General features: G+C 43.7%; 1 protein-coding gene across 5 annotated transcripts; it reads left to right on the forward strand.

Moving 5' to 3' along the window:
* Nucleotides 1-460: 460 nt before the first annotated feature.
* On the forward strand, nucleotides 461-20,646 carry LOC310836165 (ras-related protein Rab-6B-like). 5 transcript variants are annotated; one of them, XM_083721074.1, is made up of 9 exons: nucleotides 493-730; nucleotides 3,474-3,532; nucleotides 5,169-5,222; nucleotides 11,442-11,486; nucleotides 12,295-12,403; nucleotides 12,625-12,736; nucleotides 15,498-15,591; nucleotides 15,954-16,020; nucleotides 16,756-20,646. In XM_083721074.1, exons 1-9 carry the CDS (start codon nucleotides 649-651, stop codon nucleotides 16,818-16,820), a joined length of 687 nt encoding a protein of 228 aa, XP_083577200.1. In that variant the 5' UTR covers nucleotides 493-648; the 3' UTR covers nucleotides 16,821-20,646. The 5 variants fall into 5 exon arrangements, with proteins under 5 accessions (XP_083577204.1, XP_083577203.1, XP_083577200.1 ...); XM_083721075.1 differs by having other exon boundaries at nucleotides 12,298-12,403; XM_083721078.1 differs by lacking the exons at nucleotides 11,442-11,486; nucleotides 12,295-12,403 and adding an exon at nucleotides 7,225-7,330 and having other exon boundaries at nucleotides 461-730.
* Nucleotides 20,647-26,527: the final 5,881 nt, after the last annotated feature.

The raw sequence follows: 26,527 nt of genomic DNA on the forward strand, positions 1-26,527 counted from the left end.
TCCCCCCACCCCACGCAAATAACTGTGGAAGTCCTGTTTTTTTTTCCTTCTTCTTTTATATATATATTATTGAATTTTCTGTTTTACAATTTAAAATACTCATTTAAACATCCTTAAAATATCAGTGCCTTCCCCCTTATCTTTCCACGGTTCATTTTAAATATCATAAATCCCTGCATATTTTACAAAAACTAAACCATTCTGTATGCTATGGAAGATACAAAAAAGTACTGATTCTTTCTACCCTTTTCCTATCTCTGTGGTTAGCGCCGCGCCGTCGGCCTCTTAAACCCCGCCCTTCCGTGATGTCACACCCGATGATCTCACGACGCCATCCTCGGTCTCTTCCAGCCGGCCTGTATCTCTTCTTTCCCCCTCCTCCCCCTCCGTGCAGCTCAGGATGAGCTCATCCCTCTCTCGTCCCTCGGAGGCGGGGGCCGGGCGGCCGCGGAGCGGAAGTGACGCCATCAGGTGTCGCTCCGCTGTTGCCGTGTCTTCTTTCTGGTCGGCACAGCCCGGTTCTTCCCCTGACCTTACCTCGCTCCTTCTCCCTGGCACCTGGCTCCTGTCCCGGCCTTCCATCCTTACACCCATCCCTCCCGCTCTTCTTCCTCCTCCTCCCCCAGTCCCAGCCCTGCTCCGCTTGCCATGACGGCGCCTGGAGGAGCCGGCGGCGAGTTCGGCAACCCGCTGCGCAAGTTCAAGTTGGTTTTCCTGGGCGAGCAGAGCGGTGAGCGCGGGGCCCCGGGGGTTTAGGGCGGGCAGGTGGTGAGGAGAGTATCTCTGAGGGATGACCCTATGGCGATGACCCTCGGGCAGAATTTCCCTCCCCTCCTCGACATGCCGAACCCTCAAGTGCGGAGCAACATGCAGGTGCCGCCGCCGCTGTTTTGCTGTCCATGGTGCTTCGCGGAGTTACATAAGCAAAAACATATGAGGTCCCACTCAGCATTTTAGATAAGAAGATCTCCTGCTTTGGGCTTTGGGTGGGCAGTAGTTGGTGAGGCTATTTGTATGTGCCTAATGTGGTTTGTCAGAAACCCTGTCAGGAAGCCATAAGCAAGCCGCCGCCCCCCCCCCCCCGTCTTTCTGCTGTCCCCACTCCCCAAATACCGCTTTGACATTCCAGAGTTTGGGTAAGAGGAGGAAACAAAAGTTTGTGACTGTATGATTCTGATACATCCTGATATTTTATATGGTGCCTTGTCGAATTGTAGGAGCAAAAGCTGCCAGGATCCCTCCTCAAGTAAAGAGCTGTGTAAGATGACAAATGCATGCATGCTCCTTAAAATGCAGAAGCTTTGGGTGGGAGAAATGAAGGTGGCTAAGGCATCATTAGTGTAATTGAACAACTACATCTCCATCAGTGTACATAGTGTCTCTGGAGTTGCATAAACAGATGGGGGCAAGTGATACTTTGTTATTATAAATGCCCCTTGCTGCGATTCCTTCATTCATCCAAGGCTTTGGAAAGGTATTGGAAGGATGAGAGAAGTGTGGCACCACAAACCTGAAATGATACCTACCATCACCACCCAGGTTGCCCAGATGAAAGTATTATAAGATGCTCTCTCTCTCTCTCTCTCTCTCTCTCTGTGTGTGTGTGTGTGTGAGAGAGAGAGAGAGAGAGAGAGAGAGATTGTACTCAAGCTCCCACTGCTCATTTCCATGGGATCCTAGGAATTTTGATTGGGAAGCTTTAAAATGTGTTGATCATATGGAATAGGAGTAAGTCTCATTGAGCATGATGCTACTGAATTAATGTGCATAGAAAAAGCAAAAGAAACTCAAAGTGAGGTAGTTTCTAGGACTTGCCAATACTCCTCCACACCTTATATCTTTTTACCATATATTTTTGAAGCTAAGATTGCTACCAATATTTTGGTCTGCTTGGTAGAAGACTTTATAATTCCCAATCCTTTTTAATGTTAAGAGCATCATCCTTGACGATAATCTTTTTAAAATTATTATCATTGGAAGTGACATATCACAGCTGAATTTGTCAGCATATCTATGGTAACATTTATTGTGTGAAATGGCTTTTGTTGTACAGTGTCTTGTTGGCACTTGGGCATACTAATGGCTGATGGAGTTGAGCTTACTAAATGGTGAGCTCATCACTTTCTACCTTCTCAGCTGATCCAGTGAATTGATCCATCCTGTTCCAGAGGACAGCTTCTAGGACACTTATGTGTGAATAATAAAGTCAAGTTCAAAGCACTTTTTCTAAGAGCATGGCTGGAAGTGTTTCACATAAATTTCTTTCCAGTGCTCTGAATTACAGTGTTGGCTAATGCCCAACATCCTATGTATTGAAGCGTGATATGGGAGCTAACAAAGTCGTCAATGGTGAAATAAATATAGAACCTCCTAGAAACCCCCCTATCTTAATGGTTTGTCTTAATGTGACAAAATTATTTGTGTCTATGCTGGTTCTGTCCACTGATGGAATTTGTAATTATTCTGAAACACTGAATATATAGCGACATTTGTGGCTGTTATCATGTATATGTTGTAGTAAGGTGAAGAAAAATGAAAATTATAGGAATATGTTGCTTTTATCACAACAAGCATGGTTGTGCTTGCATTAGTTAAAACTGGTTCAGCTATTTTAAAGTCTTTATAAGGTTTGTTGGAAGAAATGGCGTTTAAGCCCTAGTATGTAGAATTGAGGATGTCACCAGCATTCTGTTCCATGCTAAGACTTGTACTATTAAATTAAAGTTTTGGATGGGAAATATGGGCCCACACCTTTGCAGTATCATAGAACAATCTCGGTTTTCAATGGTTTAGGATTGTGGTTGACAGTAATGATCTAAAACTCTTATTTATTTATTTATTTGCAAAATTTATATCCCATCAAAAGGGCTCTCAAAACTTATTTTTATAAGCTGCTGGAATATGACCTCTGTACTCAGCCTCACAGTCTTCTAAAAATGACATACAAGGAAGAAGATATTGGAGAGAGGAAGGAAAAACAAGACCAAACATAGTTCTTAGTTACAAGCTATGACAGTGACAGTTTGGACTGTTTTGCCCTTGACGAAGATCACCATATCTGGAGGCACTCTTCTCATTCTCACCCATTCTCGAGCATATCCAGGAGAGCAGGTGACAGTGTCCAGCCCAGGAGGACAGGGCCACACATTTCATCCCTCAGACAGATCATACTTATTTGATTCACATTGTGATGGATCACTATGTTTATTGTTTGCTTTCTGTATATATGTCCCACAGTGCCCAGTACACAAAGGGGCTGCTTGTGTAAATAAAATAATATGTCTGCACAACAACTTCTAAAGGCAGCAGACCCAAAAATCTCATGCTACTTTATGTAGGTTGCTAAAAGGAAGGAATAGTATAATGTGCCATGATATTCTGGAGATCTTGACTCTGTGTGTGGGCAGGTGTTTTGAGTGCCGCTCCTACACTTCATATATAAAGAGCCATTTCTCTTCTCCCCTCTTCTATAGTTGGAAAAACATCCCTGATCACCAGATTTATGTATGACAGTTTTGACAACACATACCAGGTAAGTGGGAGCATGGTCAAGCATCCTGCATAAGTACATTTAAAATGCACTGTTTTCATGGAGAAGTTTAGAAACTAGTGTAGTTCTAGAGGTCTGGAATCTGGATATTGGTTGGACACATCTATATGCTGCCAGTAGATAAAAGAAAATGTTATTGAATAGGCTGAAGGAACATTTACAGTTTTAAAATTGAAAACAACATAAAGCAACCAAATATTATAAATAATATATACACCTAAAAGCAGATTTAAGCCAAATAAAAACATATTGAACAGCCTAGGACCATTGTTTCTACTATATATATTGCAAATAACTTTCTCCTGCTGCCAGACTTAGCAACAGCTCTTACTGATGTATGTCTACACACCTTGTAACAGCTCTTATTGATGTATGTCTACACACCTTGTAATAAGAAGCTTACTACTAGGTTTTATCCAGAGACAAAGTTGAACTGGCTGAAAAAGGTTTTCTCCAGAAATTCATATAATTTACAAAATGAGCATATAACAACACTAGTCCTGTGTCAGTTGCATTGGTTGCTTCTCTTTCTTTCCAGGCTCAGTTTAAAGTGATGGTTTAGGCTTTTGGAACCTTAAAAGGTCTAAGAGCAGGTTATTTGTATGTCTGCCTGCACCCTCACGAGCCTGCATTGCCCTGAGATTGGCCTTGGAGACCCTGCTCTCAAACCCAACACAATTAACGTCAGATTGTTACCAGCCATAGGGCTTTTTAGTACTGGTACCACATCTTTGGAACTCCCTGGAACAGTGTAATGTCCTATCATTTCAGGTTTCTGATAGGCATCTGGTTGGCCATTTAGTATGCTGTGCCAGATGGGCTACTGGCACAATCCAGCAGGCTATTACGTTCTTATGACTTTAAAGCAGATTTGTTCAACTCGGCTTCTTATTGATGTTTTTATGCTGTGTTGACTTTAAAGAGTTGCTGCTATAGTTAACGGTTGAAACCTAATTGTGTCCATCCAGAAGCTGAATGGACTTCAGCATATGCAAGTCCTTTTTGTCTTCCACCTGTAGCCCCTCTGGCTGGCATCCAGATTTAGAGGGAGCTACTGGGTGGTGGAGAAGAAGGGTAAATCGGCTTGTGCAATATTGGATATTGCCACATAGATCTTGCGCCTCAGCTGAATTGAAGCATACAGATCAATCCCAAAGCAAGTCTTAATTCATTTTCCATAAGGCACCATGATGTTCAGAGACTACTATCTCAGCGAGGTAAATGTATTTCATAACCTGTAATCAGGGTGATATATTAAATAATTGGGCCTCTCAACCCACTTAAAAAGCTTTGTGCACTATGGAAATTATTCTCTACAGCAATCCCCCCCCCTTGTTCTTCAACCTCCAAAATTATTTAATTTATCTGAGTTTCCTCCTCCCAGATGAACAGGATCACAAGAGGACCAAAACTTGTTAGATTGATTACCTTTTCTTTTATTAAGCAACTCCATAATTCATTTTGCACAGGAATCATTCATTCAATGTGTTCAGTATTGAGGTTACCGCACATGTCTTTGTATATGATTCAAGAACTTGATTTTTTGTGGACTTCCAGCAACTCTTAACTAGATGTCTGTTGTAGTTCAAAGTTACTGAGAGTTTTCTTGTTTTTCCAGGCAACTATTGGAATTGATTTCCTCTCAAAGACTATGTATTTAGAAGATCGCACGGTGAGTGGGGTCGTCTGTGTGCATAACCTGGAAAAAGTATGTGATCGCTGTCCTGGGTTGTGTTGTATTTGACAGCTTTCACCTTCTAAGAGTGGCCCTAAATCCCCTGGCAGCCCCTTCCAATCATGGTCTCTGGCAAAGGAGGGTAAGCCAGCTGTGGCTTTTTATTTGTGACAAACTGTACCATGCAGGAGGAAAGCGATTTCCCCAGAGTCACGACTTTTTGTGTCTTATTGAATATGGGAGTCTTTAGTAGGCTCAGCTTGCATTCCTCCATAACCTGCAAGCATTTCTCTCCCTGAATCACTAGGTTAGAATTGTGCTTTTTTAAAAAAGGGAGAATGAAAGAAGAGGTCCTTTGAAATCCACATCACTGGGTAGATTGTGTACAAAATTGCAAAGGCGGATTAGTTTTGACAGAGAAAATGTGGTGCTTTTGCCTTTAAGTCCCATGGAACCAACTTTTATTGTGGCCGTGAAATTTTAATCATTGGCTGCAACATTCTTGGTTCTGATACAGGAGGGAGGCCAGTCTGGCAGCTAGAGGCTCTTTTGGCAAAATTATTTCTCCCGCAATTTAAAAATGTGCAAAATGCCTTATAGTCATTTTCTTATACTTGCAACAGTCCTGTAGAGGAAATTTAGTCTTTGAGAGAGAAGCAGCCTAATGGGTACAAAACCCAAATGAGGAATGGAACCTGGATTTCTTACAGCCTAACTGAAATAAGGGTAGCATGTTGGCTCTATTTTATGACAGCAAACTGTTGAATTATCTGGCATCTCAGCCTGAACTGGCTGTGCCTCTAGTGCTACCTTGCTTCTGTCTCCTGGAGTTAAAGTAAGAATTTTCTTAGGTCATTTTCGGAGTGTTTATATGTTGGTGAAGGGGTTCCCCAACTGGTCTATGGACCGCTAGCGGTCTACAAGCTTCATCGAGTGGTCTGTGGCAAGTCTCTGGATTTGTGGTTGGAAATGCAAGTCAGCACATCCATCATATTCAATATTCATAATTTTTCTAAAATTCTATTGCTTCTTTTATATTTCATATTGTATTTTATTGTATTACAATTTGGATAAGAAAAAAAAAAGAATAAATAACAATACAGTTAGAAATTATATGGCATCTTGCGCAGCAGTTGCTACAACAGGCAGAATAACAATTCAGTGGTCTGCCAAGACCTATGACAATTTCAAATGATCTGTGAGAAAATAAAGTTTGGGAACCATTGTGTTAGGGTATGGCTGTAAGCAGAAACCTAACCTTTGGTTCAAGATAATTCTTTGTCTCAGACTGGAATCCTGTCCAGCCAAACTGTGCCGTTGCTGACAATTCCTTTAACGTTTATTACTACGCTACTTAGAAATGATGGGCAGCAGTGACTCCACCCTCTGGTTCCTGTGACACCACATTTGGGTAAAATACCCTTTAACCTCTTTCTTCCCATTGTGGACAGCAACTGTGGCTTTGGCATGACTCCTCCCTGTTATTATTCAACTCACTTGATGCACAGACAAAGTACACCTATGGAGTAGCTGAAGGGCACACTGAGAACACTGAGATCTCTGTTGAAGCCTTCATGCTCTGTATGTGTCTGTTAATGAGCCCTTGACATGTATCTTTGTTGTGGGGCTTCATAAGGGGGTACACAATTAGGCTGAGTGTCAGAAGAAATCCCATTGGGGCAGCTTGGGCCTCCACTTCTTGTACCTGCTGTATTCTTTTGCTTCCACTGTGGGTAAAAGCTGTCTGTTTTAACACATTTAAAGGGATCTGTTCAGAAGCTATGATCGCAAGGTACCCTTGGGCAAGCCCTTCTTTTTATTTTGCACTGAATTTTTTTTCATTTTACCATTTCCCTACCCCTTTTGTTGCTTGCATTTTTCCTCAAAGAGTTTGCATTCTTTTTCTTTTATTTCACATAATTTTTTGTTTTTATTTTGTGTTCCACATTTCTGCTCTTTCTTCCCTTCCCCCCTTCCCCCACATTTTCTGTTTTCCCAGATCAGGCTGCAGCTGTGGGACACAGCCGGTCAGGAAAGATTCCGCAGCCTCATTCCCAGCTACATCCGGGACTCTGCTGCGGCTGTCATTGTCTTTGATCTGACAAGTAGGTATTGTGGCTTAGGCTCTGCAAAGGCACTGTACACAGTGGAGAAGAGAGCTCTGGTTCTGTCCTTCTCAGTAAGGCAGCAGAGAGGACTAAAACCACCCAAAAGCCTGCAAAGGATCACCTGATAGAATCTGTTGTTACTAGCAAAGGCCCACCACTTTTTTTGTTTAACTGTTTCTTAGTATGTAAATTATAATTGGGCAAATATTTATATTCAGCTGATATAGATTTTGTAGCCCTACAAATATGATACCGAAAATGAAAATTCCTGTTACAAATAACAATAAAGCTATACCGGTTTTAATAAAACAGATTAAGTGCCTATCCCCTTAGAAAGGAAATAAATAAATAAATTTTAAAACCCCAAAATTAGCACCTGGCAATTTAGTATGTTTCCACTATCTAGCAATTATTATTGTTTTTATTATTTACCCATCCTTCACCAACAACTTTCAGGGCAGGTTACTACAGTCAGCATTAAAAACAGCTACCAGAAATCACAGCCACAGGGAAATGGTGTGTCCCAAAAATACCTATCTCATGTGTCAGAGGCCAGGGCAAGGAGGTGCGTCGTTAGTGGATGATGAAAGTTGTATATTGAAGGTGCCAGATGCACTTCTGAGGGGAGGGAATTCCACATCCTAGGACCTGCCACAGAGAATGCCCTCTCCCACACCACTACCACCACCTCAGACTTCTGAGGTCAATGGAACTGATCTTAACACCTTCCCCTATAGGGAAGGAGACAGTCTGTTAGATATTTGGGGTCTTAAGTTTTTTAGGGTTTTAAACGCTAATATGGACACCTTACTTGCACTCAGAAATGAATGGGTGACCAATGCACCTGTTTTTAAAATTGATTATGTGAGTTCTAAAGGCAACCCCAGCCTGTAATCTAACTGCTACATTTTGGACCAGCTGAAGTTTCTGAGGCATCTTTAAGGGCTGCCCTACGTAGAGTGCATTGCAATAACCCAGCCTGGAAGCTATTGGAACAGGAGTACTGTGGCCATCATCTCTATCTATAGTTTACTTGAGCCTCTTAAGGGGCGATGTTAGGCCCAGTTTTGCTATCTCAAATACTATAGCCCAGTTTTCCCTAACCCAATGTCCTTCTGGTGATATTGGTTTCATTTCCCATCAGCCCAAGCCACCATGGCAATTGACATGGGATGTTGGGAATTTTAGTTCAGCAACATCTGGAGGGCCAGAAGTTCCCCATACATGTTCTGTGCCCTTGGCCAGCAGTGCATTCCATCAAGTCATGTGTTGCATAAAGGAGTATGTATTTCTGTTTGCCACAGTTTGTATGAAAGCTACTAATCCATACCTTTTGATGGCCCAGCTTAGGAAGTTTATTAATCAATTATTTATTTCATAAAATTTATACACTGCTTAATTGTTTGTTTGTTTGTTTGTTTGTTAAAAAGATTCAAAGCAATTTACAAAAAGACTTGGAGAATTGTTTGTGGTCCTTTAATCCTCTGCCACTGACAATTCCCTCCTGGAGTTTTTGAGCCATTTTTCTGCATTTACTTATTGGTTTTTTATTTTATTGTAGCATCTGTGTGCTCCATTTATAAGAAAACAATTGTATTCAGACAGTACAGTTACAACCATAATAAAGCAATAAGACAGAGATATGTAAGATGGCTGGTAGGAACAATTAGGAACGATGGCTTCACCTTAAATAGCCACAGAACTAGTGCATATGAGGTGAGCATGTGTACTAAACAGGACCTGAGTTTGAAGAGAGTTAATATCAGTGAAAATCATTTGGAAAAAAGCCTTGAGATTTAGGAGGCCAAGTGTAGAAGCAGGACTACCTTCTTAGCCCCTGCCCCCAAAGGGGTGGTGGAAAGGATTTTGCAATGCAGTACATTTCAACACTCCTCCATGACCAACTGCACATGTACATGGAGATGATTGTGCCCAGCCAGTTTCCCAGTGGGCCTGGAAACCTGTCACTGAAGGGGAAGTTGACTCCACATCAGCACTCCCTGTGCAGTCTGTCAAAATGGGTGTGAGGCAGGCGAGAATACATAACATTTCTGCACTTTCAGCTCAACCGCAGCTCTGTGACAGCAGTTTCTGTGTGTTCCAGGTTCCCTGTGGTGTCTTGTTTGCTTTGCATTGATGTGGACAGTGACAGGAAAGGCAAAAAGATGGCCATACTTGGGAATAACTGCTAATGGGCTGAGTTGGTTGGGAAAATGAACTTTCCCTGTATGAAAGCTTTTTCTTTTTTTAAAAAAGGGGGGGGAAACAATATTTGTATAGACCTCCAAAAGGAAGATTTTGAAGGATTCTCCATTGGAAGAGAATGCAATAAAAAGGTGTCTCCCTATTTTCTTTCACCTGAAGCTATAGATCCTGAAATCATGCTCACTTAAAGACATATTGGCTTCCTTGAAAATGCCACACCTTTTCACCAAGTGCTCCTTGGGACTTAGGGTGGGAAGCCAACAGTAGATGGGAGGCAGGTGAGGATTGACTTGAGACCACACTGAGGCTAGTGGGACAGTGCCCCATTCACCACAGCAGACCAAACTCCGTTGCACACCTGTAGGGAGATTCTTGGTTTGCGCCCATGTTCTCTGCATGGTGGGGGGGCGGCTCACTAAACATCTTCCTGTGCAGTGGGTTAGCAGCAGCTGTGACCATATGTGTCAGGGCCACATAGTGGCTTCCTGACTCAGTGGCCCTGCTGATTGCTGACACTTCCCCTCTCTTCAATACAACTGCATTGAGATATATGTGAAGGAAGGAGGAGAGCTATGGGTGGAGACTCCCTGTGCCGCAGACTTTGTCCCTCAGCCTAGGGCAGTGTGCAAAGGAGCCCCCCCCCCATCAGTAGTTCATCTGCACCCTTTCTCTCCCGCTCCTCCTTGCTCTTGCTTTGTCTGTCCTTGTATTGCTACGACCACCTTAGTCTGGTGTAAACATTGCAATGATTTGCTTCATGGAGTTAGTGTACATGTTTAGGAACTTGCTTTGTTTGATTCATGTATATTTATGCAGTAAAATGCTTCAGTTAGTATGGGGAAAGTGGGATTATTTAAATAAATACCGTATTTTTCGCCCTATAGGACGCACTTTTTCCCCTCAAAAAATGAAGGGGAAATGTGTGTGCGTCCTATGGGGCGAATGCAGGCTTTCGCTGAAGCCTGGAGAGCGAGAGGGGTCCGTGCGCACAGACCCCTCTCGCTCTCCAGGCTTCGCGCACCTCTCCGCAAGCGGGGGGAGCGGTCCCGCCGCTTGCAGAGAGGTGCCTGCATGCGGAAGCCTGGGTGCACTGAGCTCAGCGCGTGCAGGCTTCGCGGACCTCTCCGCAAGCGGGGGAGCGCTCCCGCTGCTTGCGGAGAGGTGCCTGCATGCGGAAGCCTGCGCGCGCTGAGCTCAGCACGTCCAGGCTTCGCGCACCTCTCCGCAAGTGGGGGGAGCGCTCCCGCTGCTTGCGGAGAGGTGCCTGCATGCGGAAGCCTGGGTGCACTGAGCTCAGCGCGTCCAGGCTTCGCGGACCTCTCCGCAAGCGGGGAGAGCGCTCCCGCTGCTTGCGGAGAGGTGCCTGCATGCGGAAGCCTGCGCGCGCTGAGCTCAGCACGTCCAGGCTTCGCGGACCTCTCCGCAAGCGGCGGGAGCCAGCCCTGGGCTCCCACGGCTTGCAGAGAGCTGCCTGTTTGGGGCTGGGGTCAGGGGAAGCTCCGGCGGGCCTCCCCCGCCCCAGCCCCGCGCCTGGGGGGGAAATAATTTTTTTCCCTTTATTTCCCCCCAAAAACACTAGGTGCACCTTATGGGACGGTGCGTCCTATAGGGCGAAAAATACGGTAAATAAAATCAAGTGGCTCCTCTTGTCTCTGGTACAGTGACAACCTTTCTCCTTGAATCAGTTCCATGCAATCCATCAGAACTGTCAATGTGGGTGCATAAACTCCATTTGTAGACTCACCTGGGTGCTTTTTTTATTCCTTGGTCTTCATTGTAGACACAGTTACAGCTCTAACCAGTCACAAACAATGTTGAGGATGGTGGTGGAAGGGGTAATCTTAGTCATGATATCTCTTTGGATGCAATCCAAAGCTGAAATTTATTCTCTTTGCCCCAATAGCTAGTTCCAGTTTCTGCTTTACATAGCTCCCAAGAGGAAGGGCTGGTATGTTATGTGTTGTTGTTATTATTTTAAATAAAGAGTTTGTTAATTAAATGTGTATACTGACTTTCCTCCATGAACCTTTAAAACACATTGCCTGTCCTGAAGGCATCTCCCATCTCCATTGGGCTCCTCAGGGAATTGTGCTATGCTGATAGTTGTGAGATTCTTGGTATGACTGGCAATGCTTCCATTTAATTTAGCTCTGTTGCTATTTGCCTCCCTTAGGAAGTGTCTTCCTTTTCTTGCTGGTGTTGTAAGGAACCAGATGACTGCACTGTGCAGTTTGCACCTTACCCCATTCACATGCTGAAAATAAGGGTTTTGGCTTCACACTTAATGGAAAGCTGAATCCAGAATTGAGAATGTCAGTTTCTCTAGATGGAGCTATGCTGTAGTTCTCAGCCGAACTACAGATCTTGCAGAACTTGCCCAGATGTATTGGCTTTCATAGAGTAAGATATATAGGAATTCTCACTCGCATACCCTGTTCACTAGTATTTAGAGGTTATAAGAGTCTACTGAACTGGAAGAAATGAGTCCACTTTGTGCCTCTGGTGTTGTTGGCTGTCTTGGTTGGTAGAATCATTTGATGAGTATTTGTCCTATTTGCAGAAGCAGGAGTTAGGTCTTGGGTAGTCTGCTGTGTTTTCCTTCCATCTTAAGCACTGCATTTTCTACTGGGTTGTCTGTGCATTTGGAGATCTATTGCAATTCTATAAAATTCATTTTCTAACTGCCTTTTCTCTAAAGGACAATTTCTTCCTCTTCTGTCTTTTGTCCCTCTGTCCCCTCCCTGGGCTGGTACCAGCAGGTCCGACTTCAGCTTTGGGACACAGCAGGCCAGGAGCGGTTCCGTAGCCTCATTCCCAGCTACATCCGTGACTCAACTATTGCAGTGGTAGTCTATGACATTACAAGTGAGTGAGAGATTGGTTTCACAGTGTATGGAAGCAGTCCTCTCAGAGAGGGGTCAGAGCGCAGAACCCCCGAGCCATGGCTGCCCAAAGATAAAGCAACTGGGCTTGTTGTATGTCATGCTGGTCCATGGGGTATGCAAGTACCTTACTTTTGCAGAAGAGCCTTTAAAGCTTTTGTGCTTTTTAAAGTTTTTAATTAAGCCTTCCCCCCACACCCACAGATCTGAATTCCTTCCAGCAAACCTCCAAATGGATTGATGATGTGCGAACAGAAAGAGGAAGTGATGTCATCATTATGCTGGTGGGGAATAAAACTGACCTTGCAGACAAGAGGTAATTTGGGGAGTTGGGAGTCAGGTTCCTTTGTTTTCATATATGCTTGAAAGCTTTCTAGCTGGCTTTTGGAAGGAACAAGCAAAGGAAAATATCTCCTTTTTAATGGTGAAGAAACGGGATTAAATGCATCCAAAAAAAGCATGCAAGGCTGGTAGAATTGTGGCTTTAATTGAGATGGCACCAACATCTTGCTTCTTTAGATATTTTAAATTGTAACCATTCTCTGGAAGCATCACATCTTCCTTGAGAGAGATTTGTTTTGAAGCTTCTTATCATTGACCAATAAATGCAGTGGCATTCTGCTAGGCCTTTAGAAGCTGCTTTGCCAACCCCACGCCTCTGTGACTTCTTTATGAGAAATTTGGGTGCCGCCTTGACCAGCTAGGGACCTAGTACACATAGGACAAAAAAACTCATAAATTCCTCTGGAGCAAAAATCTGAATGGCTTTAGCACAACCTGGAAATAAGTCAGCAGGTAAAATTACAGTTCTTCCTTTGATCATTGATCTAAGTGGGGGTAGTTCTTGAAAACAAAGGCACAGTTACATGGCAGAAATAATTTGTAACATACCACTAAATACAATGCAACTCATAATTCAATCAGTTAACTGGGGGCTCCTTTTTGCGGGGAAGGTGTGGGATATAGATTTAATAACTGAGATAACAGGACATCTTTCCTGCCGGTACTTCCCGTACGGTGCCTAATCAGATGTATAAATTTGAGTTTTCCAAACTCATCATTCGCAGCTTTTCAGTTGCAGATCTTGACTAGCATCAGCTGAGTTCCCAGCTATGGACAGCTAGCAAATACAGGTAACTCACAACTTACGCGCATTTAACTTGTGCACATTCAGCTTTATGTGCTTGGCAAATATATATCCATATTTATGCACATATATAAAAGGGGGTGGGCAGCAGGGAGGAAAAGCTTTGGCAATCGCACCTGCCATTGCACTCACCTTGAGAGAGATTTCAGAGGTGCAGGGAGAGAGTGTTCTGACTGTACAGTACTCGATTTTGGCTTTATGTGCTGTCCCTGGAATGTAACCCCATAAGTTGAGAGTCGCCTGTATTGCAACACCTATTAGGATAGACAGAATGGTCAGGGAGCTTTTACACCTCCACCATTTTCCTAGGAATGTCTCCTGTCTAGTTTAATTTCTGCTGCTATCATCTCTGCACATTCATGCAGTATATGTTGAGCTCCATAGATTTAAGAAAGCAGTTTTTAAAGTACTGTCCATGTCCCCTTGAATTAACCATTTATAGGATCTGTGCTGCTTAGTTGCAAGCCATCATAATTCATTTGACAATTACACTTGTTCAAACAGATGTTACTACAGCCATCTTAGCATGCAAAATGCTCTATTAATATAAAGGGAAAGCAACTTATTCCTACAATAATGTGAATTATAAATAAATTATTTGGGGGGGGGGACATTCACATCTGCGGTTTCTTTGTTCAGCTTCTTCCTACATCTGTAAGTATTTTCTGTATTAAAGGTAAAGGATAAATTGGGCAGATAAAAAGCAAGCTGCAGCCTTGTTTGCTCCCTCCTTCCACTTAGCATTCGACTTTGTTCTTAATTTCCCCTTTAATGAAACACAAATGTTTTTTCCAGTGTCCAAACCACCAAGCAATGGTTAGTCCTTCCTTTCCAAACCAGAATTTGAAACCCACTTTAAACCATGATTTTCTATTTGGAAGGGAAATACAAACAATAGTTCCCCCATTTAGACATCCTTACAAACCATGGCTTATGTTACACAAGACATTGAAATTGTAGCTTTAAAGGGAGGGAAGTATAAGGTTAGTTTTGGATCCCCCATGGGCATCAAAACACCAGTTCCGCTCTGTTTTGGATTGTGTGAAATGAGCCTAAGAGACTATAATAATCAAAGAAAGTCTTAGGTGAAAATGAAGACCTCTCTCATGCAACCTATGCAGACATGCAACCTGTCCTTATTGTTTTATTTTGTGGGGGCTGTGTGCTTCTTCCTCGCTGGCTTTTCTGTTGCTGGCCAATCTTTTGAAGCTTCATTTGTTTTTGTTTGTTTGTTTATTGCTACCAATTCCCTTTTTAGTTTTTGCTACCTTTTGGATTTTTCTCCCCCTTTCCTGTGACATTTTTTTCATTTCTGTAGAAGAGGGCGTGCAAGAGGCCTAAGAACTGAGTAGGATGTATATTGAAACCAGGGATAAAGCAGGATTTTATATAAAACCAGGTATGTACAGGGTGTTAGAGATTATTAATTCCCACGCAGCAGTGGCATAGCTTTCTATGTGACATGTGACCCACCTAACCAAACTAAGCCAACTAACCATGTTTTGTGGCTTTCCTGTTTTGACTTACATTTTGTGTTTTGTAATCACATGCAGGTAGAGCAAAAATGGGTTTAGCCAGCCCACCATGCATAGCTATGGGGCTTTACTTGGTTTGGTGAGATGTAGAAATGCCTCCAAAAAGGTTTCTATTACTTTTTTCCTCTAAGGTTCTATAAATGCAGCAGGCATTAAAGCTCTCTGATTCTAGCATTGCTTGTTTTCCTGCTTTTGCTTGTTGTGATTTGTGAGCACCGAGTTTCTAACTTTTCATGGTCGCTCAAAAGCTTGAGTTGATGAAGGTGGCAGTTCAGAGATTCAGGAGTCCTCTTGTAGTGTTGATAGGACAGGGAGGGATCCTTGACAACTGAATTTTCCCTCAGAGGACAAATGCCTTACCTTTCTTTCTCTCATGTCTGCATTATTATTTCCAGGCAAATTACTACAGAAGAAGGCGAACAGAGAGCCAAAGAACTGAGTGTGATGTTCATTGAGACCAGTGCAAAGACTGGCTATAATGTGAAACAGGTAACTTGGTGCTGTTCCCGGGAAGGAGCACTGCCATTTTTAGCACCAAAATTCATATTGGGATTTTGGGATTTCTCTTGCTTGAGGGAATTTAGATCTCTCCCCGCCAATTCTGAGTGTGCCCTGCTTGGTGGTGATGTATTGGAATGGATTAACTTCTCCTTCCCTTTGATTCCATAGCTTCCATGATCAAAATATTTTTTAAAGACTAGTGTGCTGCTTCCATCCTGACTTCACGGCTTTTCATACTAATTATTGCAGTATTCACATTTCTCTATCCCTTAAGCTTGTCCCAGTGCTCCCCCTAATGCATTTTTTAGTTACCACATTTTCTTGCACCTTCTCTTTGTGTTGCCTTCCAGCTCTTCCGCCGTGTGGCTGCTGCCTTACCTGGGATGGACAGCACTCCAGAGAAAAGCAAAGACGACAGTATCCTTGCTCAGCTTCTCAGTAGCTTCGTCCCATACTGCAGTCTTTCAGTACAAGCTTGGGGAAGCCTAAGACAGTTTCTTTTTAGGGCAGCTGTTTGCAAAGCATTGACAAGAGCTTATTTTATTGTGTGCCAGTGGTGCAGGAGTGGAGAACCTCAGCCCCAGGGGCCAAAGGTGGCTCTCTGGGGCCCCTTTCTGACCCCTAGACCACACCCATCACTGCTCCACTTTGCCCACCAAGTTTCTCCACCCCCAGCTTGAAATCTAATGCTGCCCTCTTGCTTTTCTTGCTAGAGAATGGAGGGAGGGGATGTGAGGGTGTATGGGAACTAGTTACTGTACAAAGGTAAAGCAATGTTTGTTGGTCCACCCATTTCCTCCTCTGAATTGCCAGCCACTAGCATATGGCCCTCAGAAGGTGCCTGGAAGGGGTGGCAGAGGTATGTGTAGCCCCAGGCACTTCTGGAATGTGTCCCCAACCCTTTTCCACTGAGGTGATGCAACCCTTGGTCAGAAACAAGTCCCCCTGTCCCTGCTTTATTGGCAGCGAGGAGAAGCAAATGCTTCTGGAATACAAGGGGTGGGAAGGAAAGGCAAGGGCAGATCCCCTTAACTTCCTGGATCTGCTTTGCTAGACCCAAGTGTCGCATTGTTGCGCTTTTCTCTGTGTTCTTTACCACACCTTGCTTTACATATTGGGTGTTATTTTTCCCCCTTAACCTGACACCTCCAGTGATTGACATCAAACTAGAGAAACCTCCTGAGCAGCCAGTAACAGAGAGCGGCTGCTCCTGCTAAAGGATCTGTTGCGTTGCAACCTCTTCCCAACTGCCCAGCCCCATCTTGCCGAAGAACATCACTTTTCATTGACTAGAGAAGCTTCGACTTTTTGAGGGCTGAAACCTCAGTCTAATAAACTATCGAGCCCCCTGCCCTGTAGACGGCCCAGGCTGCTCCCTCCTACTGCATGGTGTGAACCCTCAAGTGTGTCCTGTCCCATGTTGGTTGTTGCACTTTGAGTGCCCTGGCACTCATCTTCTAGGTTTCCTGTCTCGGGTGTGTTCACCTTTCTGTGTCGTCCTATGAATGCAAAGGGGCAGAGCTTTTCTCAATTTAGGAAAGAATGGATAAACCTACAGCAAAGGACCTAGTGCGGCTGGGTCACCCCTTACTTACTTCCTGTTGCTTTTTATCCATCCCCTTTCCAGAGGTTGCTCCTTCAGTTTGCCTGCTGTTGCAGCATATATATGAGGATGGGGGAAGCAACGGGTGTACTCCACTGCTGACTTCCTGTAGGTTAGCCATAGCTACCCACTTAATTCCCCATTTGATCTTTGTTCCTCCATTCCCTGAGAGGTAGTAAAGGGGAGGGGAGAAGGTAGCTCAGAATATGGCATTAGATATTTCTACTTCCAAGTTGTCATTTATCTTTACATAGTGGCTAGGTATTTTTAATTGAAGATTGGCTTACCCTTTTTTTCCCTCAAGCATGTGGTGCTCAGTTAAATATGGAGTTAGGGAGGATTGGCAGAACCAGACTGAATATGCAGAGCCTTATGTGGGAAGTCTGGCTGCAGCAAAGTGATGGACTGGGGATTTATTCTCAAGGACTAAACAAGATCTGTTTCTAGCTGAGCTGTAAACTCTACAGTTGCTAGCTAAATTAAAACAGGGATTTGCAGACTAGACTTGGTCCAATGCTGCTATTTCTGTAAATGTATGTGGCATTTTAAATATGCAAAGTACTTTACAGTTACCTTTTATGCTTCATGGCTCTATTGCCATTTTTTACAGATGACTATCGGCAGTACACTCTCCCATCAGGTGAGACAGTGCCTAGCTATGAGAAAGACCCTTATCTGAATTTATTTTATTTTATTTCACTGGGCCAGAGTAGCATTTAAAGCCTAAATGTAAGTGGCATAGCACTTCTCCTTGAATTGGTCCAATTTTGGTCTAATTCTGTCCCCCCCCCCCAAAAAAAATCTTGCTATTGACCAGTTTTCAAACTCCACACATATTAGGGCTGTTCCATTTTTACTTAATTCACAGTGCAATAGCCTTTAAATCTTTTTTTATGCTTGGCTTGCTCTGCACAAGAGGCACCTGTGCATCATACTTTTTCAGAGGATAAAAACTTTTGAACTATAGACCTTTGAACTTATGATTTATCACAAATGCCACCCCATTTATTGGGTGCAAGCCACCCTAACATGCAGACCTGGGAGACTGGTCGCAGTAAATGACTTTAATTGGGTAATTGTTTCTGATGGTACTTTGGACCATTTTGTTTTGGTCTGAGGTTTTGTCCAAATAATAATCCCCAGATCATGGTACCCTCCAGATATGGGGACTGCAACTCCATTGTTCCTGGCCATTGGCTGATGGGAGTTGAACAAAATCGGGAGGGTACCATGCTCACTATCCTTGCCCTAGTCATATGCTTACTCCAATAGTTTTTCCTGCCAGGCTTGTGTACACAAGTGATATGGGTCCTCTTTGCTGGAGTTGCTTCTGAACATAACCTGTGAACACTTCCATAAACCAAGTTTGTATTCTTAGCAATGAGTGAGGGATGGTAAAGAGCAAGAGCAGCATATATTCCATCCCTATTTTGCTTTGCTCCCTCCCTCCACATTCCTAGCTTAATTGAGTTGCCAGCCCTGTTTTCAGCAGAGGCTCCTGTCCTTGTAAGCTGAGTGAAATTCAACCGGTACAGCATTATCCCATCAGATAATGCTGCATAATGGAAAAGCTTTATCTGTTGAATTTTTAAGGTTTTTATTAAAGTGTTTTGTTGCAACAGCAAAAGTACCTGTCAAGTTCTACATAAATTGCTCCCACAAAAGGGAGAATACCCTTAATTTCTACTATCACTAGCGTGGGGCAGGGGGTTGTATGTGTTTAATAATTTCTCCTAAACATGACTCCTTGGGCAGGGACACCCACATGCCCTTACGTAACAAAAGAAAACCAGGTTTTCCACAAGTATACACAAGTTTATCCCCTGTAGTTTATTTTCACTGAGCTGTGCTGCCATGATGATGGTAGTTACCTTTTCTGAGTATTTATAGTACTTAAGTCTGGTTCTCATGCTTGGCAGTCTGATGTACATGGTAGAATGCAAGTTTGCATGTGCAGCTTAACAGCCCAGGTTGCATGTTACACTTAATAAAAAGTGAAGGTTCCCAGCCACTAGGTTGCTCCTCTGGCCCTGCTGCCCACTGCACTGCTTTGAGCTAAGCCATAATTTGGCTTAATGTTAACATCTGAAACTAGGCTTGTGGTTTATCTCTCACAGATGATCTACAGGTGGGTAAACCATTGTCTGGACAAAATAAACCAGTGGCCTGGGCTTGGATATAACACAAATCCAAACCATGGCTTCATAGAATTGTAGGGTTTGAAGGGACCATGAGGGTCTTCTAGTCTAACCCCCTGCAATACTGGAATCTTTTGCCCAAAGTGGGGCTTGAACCCATGATCTTGAACCCTGAGATTAAGAGTCTCATGCTGTATCAACTGAGCTATCCCAGCAGCAAGATTGAAGAAGGAGCAAAGTGGCCATGAATCCACACATTTGCTCATTTGACTACAGCAGAGGTTGGCTTCCTATTATATGCAAACTGGGTCACTGTCTGCATCAGTCAAATGTTTCTGCAATCTACTATCTCCTTTTCGACATAGAAGGATTGTGGTATTGGGCCTTTGTATGCATCATAATGGACACATGGCTCCTTGCCCCATCTTGCATATAAAATTTAGACCTTGATGAGCATATGACATCGCCCTTTGGCCTTGAAGCTAAGGACTCAGCTTGCTAAAGTCTTGATTTATTTGTGGAAGAAAATCAGCACTTACTGCATCTTGAAAGCTTGGAATGGCTAAGTGCATTTAATTTATCTGTCAGGCTTTTTTGTGAAACTTAACAGTCCTCATCTCAATCTTATCTGTGACTGGCCACTGAAAACAAACCTTCTCAGAATCTGCTACTTCTATGATGCTTTGGGTTTCCCCATCATTCTCTTACACCCTTTTAGCTGAGTACAGGAACCTCTTGCACAGATTCCACAACCCCCCCCCCCTCTTCTCCTGCTCCTCAGTAGCCTCTCCAGCAGAATAGATAAGCCCGCAACTTTGACCCCATCAGTTCTGAAAGCAAATGGCACTGTAGAGGCCTCTACTCATCCTGTGTATATATACTCCCTGTTGTGTGGAAATTGCTGGTGTCCTGTCAGTGTGACTTGTTTCTCTTTCTGCAGTTAAACTGCTGCCACTCTCCCTTTCTCACTGGCAGCCCAGTTCTGTCACTGCTGTTGTTGTGTTCTCTCAAGACACACTAGAAACCTGTGTATTTTCCAGAGAATAGGGATTTTAAAACAAAATACTTAAATGTTTTGTGGGGAGGGATGGGGTTGGTTGGGCAGGTGGGGAGGGGACACACAAGGTGAACAGCATAGTTCATTTTCTGACTGCCTTCTCTGTGGATGTGTATAATATTTGAGTGTCTGTCTCTGGCTCTGCTGTCTTCTAGCTGTTAGCCAAGCAAATGACTCTAAAAATATGAATACTGACTGTCGGACTACAGCTGTGTATCACACTAAATAAAGTTAATTTCACCACAGTCGTGTCATTGTGATGTTGTTTTTTAAGGAAAGACTCTAACCTCTTTATCCACAAATCTTCCATATGAAGTTCTGCATAGGGCTTAAGTACTCACTGGGTGCTTTTATTTGGCTCTCCCCACCTCCCAAACTACAGAGGTTCACCAGAAACAAGCCTTATACTTTGAAGGCTTGACATGCAGCCGTAAGGGCTAACAACCTAGCTGGTAAACCTTTGGTATGTGTGAACAATTGACTTTTATGGATCACGAAAATCTGTACCCATCACAAAATTCTGCTCTTGTACCATAAACCCACCCTTTGTCTGTTTTCCCACTTCCCCACCCAAAATATATTGGCTGTTTAAAAGGAAGTGCCTGCATTGGTGCCTTTTTATACTCAAAACTAGTGTTTCATACTTCTGAAGAGTCTTGAGACCAGATTCCAGCTGCACACTAGAGCTGTCCCTCTAGTGTGCTGGGAAAGAGAAACTGGTGGGGCAGGACAGTTACAGATATCTGTTGCGAAGCCTTGGCGTTCCTGGTTCTCTATCCAGGCTTAACAGCACCCCACTAATTCAGGGATGGGCAACTGTTTTCAATCAAAGGACCATGTTTGTTTGTTGGTTGTTGTTGTTGTTGTTATATTACCCCACTCATCTGGCTGGGTTTCCCTTGCCACTCTGTGCAGCTCCCAACAGAACATTAAAAACACGACATCAAGCATTAAAAACTTCCCTTAACAGTATGGCCTTCAGATGTCTTCTAAAAGTCAGGTGGTGGTGTATTTCCTTGACATCTGATGGTAGGGTGTTCCACAGGGAGGGTGCCACTAACGAGAAGACCCTCTGCCTGGTTCCCTGTAACCTCGCTTCCTACAGTGAGGGAACCACCAGAAGGCCCTTGGCAATGGACCTCAGTGTCTAGGCTGAACGATGGGGTTGGGATGCTCCTTTTAGGTGTACAGTGCCGAGGCCGTTTAGGGCTTTAAAGGTCAGCACCAACACTTTGAATTGTGCTCAAAAACATACTGGGAACCAATGTAGGTCTTTCAAGACCGGTGTTACATGGTCTCAGTGGTCACTCCCAGTCATCAGTCTAGCTGCTGCATTCTAGATTAGTTGTAGTTTCCGCGTCACCTTCAAAGGTAGCCCCACATAGAGTGCATTGCAGCAGTCCAAGCGGGAGATAACTAGAGCATGCACCACTGGCGAGACAGTTCACGGGCTGATAGGGTCTCAGCCTGCGTACCAGATGGAGCTGGTAGACAGCTGCCCTGGACACAGAATTGACCTGGACACTCTTCTGGGATGCCACATTGCCGGTGATGGGCAAGACAGGGCAAAAGTGGGCGGGGCAGCAAATGCAAGGTTTAGCTGTGTACAGTGAGCTTTCTGCATGCATTCACACACCTCTCAGTCCATCCAGACAAGCAGAAGTTAATTGGGAGTTCAAACCAGGACACATCCAACCCAGCAACACTTAGAATGCCAAGACAAGTCAGTGAGGGACATGCCCAGGTGAGAGTTATGAGGGCCACATAACAGCCTGCGTAACAGCTACATTTGACCCCTGGGCCTGAGGTTTCCCAACCCTTCACTGATCCATCATATTTCTGACACCTAGTCTGGACAGGGAGATTTAGATAGCAGATATTTATCAAAACAGCCCAAAGGATCAGTGCTTGGAGGCACTTTTCAGAAACTAACACCTCTCTTTGTCCTTAATGCACAGATAGGTACTTCTTGGTCCTCCACCTAAGCAGAGTCTGTAACCTCACACATTCCTAAAGATTACTTTGTGGGGGTTTTTATTTTTATTTTGACAACTGTTTGAAAAGGGCGGGGCTCTCTAAATAAACAGTTTGATGTGTGGGTTTGCACTTTCACAGGAGATAATTAATAGCTCTGCAAGAGTGACTGGTTTAACCTGCCCCTCTTTTGCTTTTTTTAATAGAGCTTTAAGCTAGGGAGATTGTGTGAGGATTGCAGAAAAAGTGGCATTCCCCTGTTTACATTCATTCCCCTTTAGTCTGGAAGGTTGCTTTGGGCAACTGGGGAAACCAACTTGTAGCTTTCCAATCATTCTTATCACCCAAGCCTTCCCTTGGAGGTTTTGTTTTCTTTTTCTTTTTCCTGTTGGGTAATTGCAATTAAAACATAAAAGTGGAGCTTTTTCTGTTGCACTGTCTTTTAGCTTCAAACTTAAAACATTTGTTTAAGTAGGCACTTATTTCCTGGTCAAACCATTAGTTTGCCTGCACACAACTTTACCTGATAGGATTGTGTAACTGTTTTATGGCTTTACAAACATTGTTTTACACAGATCAGTTAATTTTCAAGTTTTATTTTGATATTTAAATTTGTTTTATTGAAAGTTTTCCATGAATACATATAACACCTCTGTTTTCAATTCATAGAGTCCTTTCCACAGGTCATTTATATTCAGTGTGAGACACTGCTGTCATAGGAATTATGAGGCAGCGTCACATGAATAGTTTATGTATGTATGCATGTATGTATGTATGTTGGCAGTGCAATTGGCTGGAGGGCCCACAGCATGGTTGGTTACATCCAGTTGATTGCAGTGAGTCTTGTTTGTGAGGGGGTGGGGATTATTGGGTCAAATTAGCCATATTTATTTGTATGCTGTCGGTAGGGTTAGGTCATTGTCTTGTTTGGGCTGTATACAGCATGTAATAAAGGGGAGCCACACCAGGGTGAAGGCATCCTCTTCTGTTTGTCCCTGTGCTAATTTCAATTTGCTGGTTAGCTTTTCTAGTAGGGCTGTTTCCCATATGGTTTGGTACCAGTGGTCAGTGTCGACTCCTGACAAGTTCTTCCAATATCTAGTTAAGACACTCCTAGCTGCTAAGAATAAGTGGCTTATGAGTTCTTTGTAATGTGAGTGTGCATTGTTACCTTGATAGATATTTACTGGGACTAGTTCTGGAGTTGATTCTGATACCTGTTTTGTTATTTTGCAGATTTCTTGCAGGACTGATGTCGAAATGTTGTACAACATACAACGTATCAGCTACACCATTTGTGAGGCTCAAATCATTGACCTGTGTTTTAATCTATATATTGCCATGGGATTTCAGTGGTTATGCATACTGTCCCCTCACTGCATATATTCCATGAATGTTGCCATAAGTTATAAAAATTGTGAGGATGGGTTTTCCTTTTGGCCAACCAAATTTGGGATAGGGCTATCAACCATATTTGTGAGAACCATCCCTCGGCTGTCAAACCTGAGGGAGTACACCATTACATGGCTATGTCCATTTCTGCAAGAAAGAATATTGGAATCTCTTTATGGAAGATCTACAGAGATTATGTGTCCATTATTCCCAGGTTCTGCCAATATAAATATAAAGAGTTCAGCTAGTTTATACATATACTGATATCTATATGTGAATCATTAGACACCACACCTACTATGTTGGTTCCCAATGGTCTGGTCCATGCAATATAGTAAAAAAAAAAAAAACAACAATTTATTATTTATACCCCGCCCATCTGGCTGAGTTTCCCCAGCCACTCTGGGAGGCTCCCAATCAAATGTTAAAAACAGTACAGCATTAAATATTTAAAACTTCCCTAAAAAGAGCTGCCTTCAGATTTATTTTAAAGATAGGATAGATGCTTATTTCCTTCACATCTAAAGGGAGGGTGTTCCACAGGGTGGGTGCCACTACCGAGAAGGCCCTCTGTCTGGTTCCCTGTAACCTCACTTTTCGCAATGAGGGAACTGCCAGAAGGCCCTCGGTGCTGGACCTCAGTGTCCAGGCTGAACGATGGGGGTGGAGACGCTCCTTCAGGTATACAGGACCAAGGCAGTTTAGGGCTTTAAAGGTCAACACCAACATTTTGAATTGTGCTCGGAAACATACTGGGAGCCAATGCAGATCTCTCAGGACCTTTGTCCCTAGCCCGCTGGAAATCATCAACCAGCGCAACCAAGGCAGTTTCAGTCGCATGGTGAGGCCTGAATCCCAATTGGAAGGGACCCAAATGGTCCACATTCTCCAGGCATGCTTGGAGTTGTTCAGCAACCACGCGCTCAATCACCTTGCCCAAGAATGGAAGATTTGAGACTGGGCGATAGTTGGCCATATTGGCCGGGTCTAAAGATTTTTTTTAAGAAGCGGTTTAATGACCGCCTCTTTCAGCAGGTCTGGGAAGGCTCCCTCACAGAGGCCACCAGGGAATCAGCTGAAAGGCCATCAACTTGGGATAAAACAACCCCTACCACTCTCTGGAAGCCAATAGGATCCATTAAGTATCAATAGCTTACTAGGACCACATGTGTGGGGGCTCTGAAAGAAGTTCACTTTTGTTCCTCACTTTTGGCTCCCATATTAAGCTCTGCCAATGGGTCACTTTGTATGTCTTCTGAACCCTGGCTCATGGTTACGTTCCTTAGTAACCATGAGCTACTCTTTGGAGCTGGACACTTTGGAGATGGAAGTGAGAGCTGGACCATAAAGAAGGCTGATCACTGAAGAATTGATGCTTTTGAATTATGGTCTGGAGGAGACTCTTGAGAGTCCCATGGATTGCAATAAGATCAAACCTGTCCATTCCTAAGGAAATCAGCCCTGAGTGCTCACTGGAAGGACAGATCCTGAAGCTGAGGCTCCAATACTTTGGCCACCTCATGAGAAGAGAAGACTCCCTGGAAAAGACCCTGATGCTGGGAAAGATGGAGGGCACAAGGAGAAGGGGATGACAGAGGACGAGATGGTTGGACTGTGTTCTCAAAGCTACCAACATGAGTTTGACCAAACTGCGGGAGGCAGTGGAAGACAGGAGTTCCTGCCGTGCTCTGGTCCATGGGGTCACGAAGAGTTGGACACGACTAAACAACAATAACTCTTTGGAGCAGCTTCTGCCTTTTCTCTCTAGGCATGCCATGGTGGGGATTGTGCTGAGGGAGCTCAGTCATCTCCAGTGTGCCGCTTCTCAAAGAGAGCTTGTGAGGAAGTGAAGAGAGGCAGTGGCCGTTGCTGAAAGACACAGTTCCTTCCTTTCACTCCCATTCACCTGCGGTCTCCCTCTGGGCAGCACTACCGTGAGGATTGGGGGTCCAACCTAGATGCTGCCGTGCAAAGATTGAGAAAGGGCATGAGAGGAATCGGAGCCTTGTACTTCCCTTCTGCCACACAGCCAGGCTCAACCGTTTTTGCTCCATGGTCACAAGCTGCTCTTACATCAAGGAAATACCCTTTCACTCACTTGCGTGTTCTCTGAGTGGCCTTGATGATCTAATTCTCTACACTGCTGATAGAGAGGATGAGCAAGCAGGCAGAGATAGCTCAGTCTTTTCTACTGCACCAGGCTCAGTTTTTTTTACTGCAATACCAAAGGTGAGAAAGAGCTCGTGCTCTTCTTCCTCTCCAGGTGATGCATCAGAAACCCAGTGGAATGGATACTTGACATGGTCATTGTTCGGGAGACAAGGAACCGGTGAACGATTTGAGAAATCGTGAACCAGGGGTCAAGTAAGGCTTACCTTAATGACAGATTAGCTACCACTCGACATGCTTTGCTTACTGTAGAACAGAATTTAACGTACATTTGCAATTCAGCTGATCAGTTTATTTGGGCAGATCCACCAATTTTTTAAAAAAGCTTAACCAAGCATAGTTTAAACCTGTTGCAGAAAAGAAGCGAGAGTAGAGGCAAACCCCTCCCCGCCATTTGTGTTCAATTGACTGTCATGTGACTGCGTATACGTGCGGTGCCAGGAAATAATTAAATAAGAATAAAAATAATTAATAATAATAGTTAAATAATACAACCCATATCCAGAAATGATGTGTATATGTGGGCCACTGTTACAGCGAGATCAAATGCAGGAGAAACTTCCTGCCATCCTTGCATCGCAGCACAAAGGT

This window comes from Podarcis gaigeae (assembly GCF_964106915.1).
Source record: "Podarcis gaigeae genome assembly, chromosome: Z".
Classification (NCBI taxonomy): domain Eukaryota; kingdom Metazoa; phylum Chordata; class Lepidosauria; order Squamata; family Lacertidae; genus Podarcis; species Podarcis gaigeae.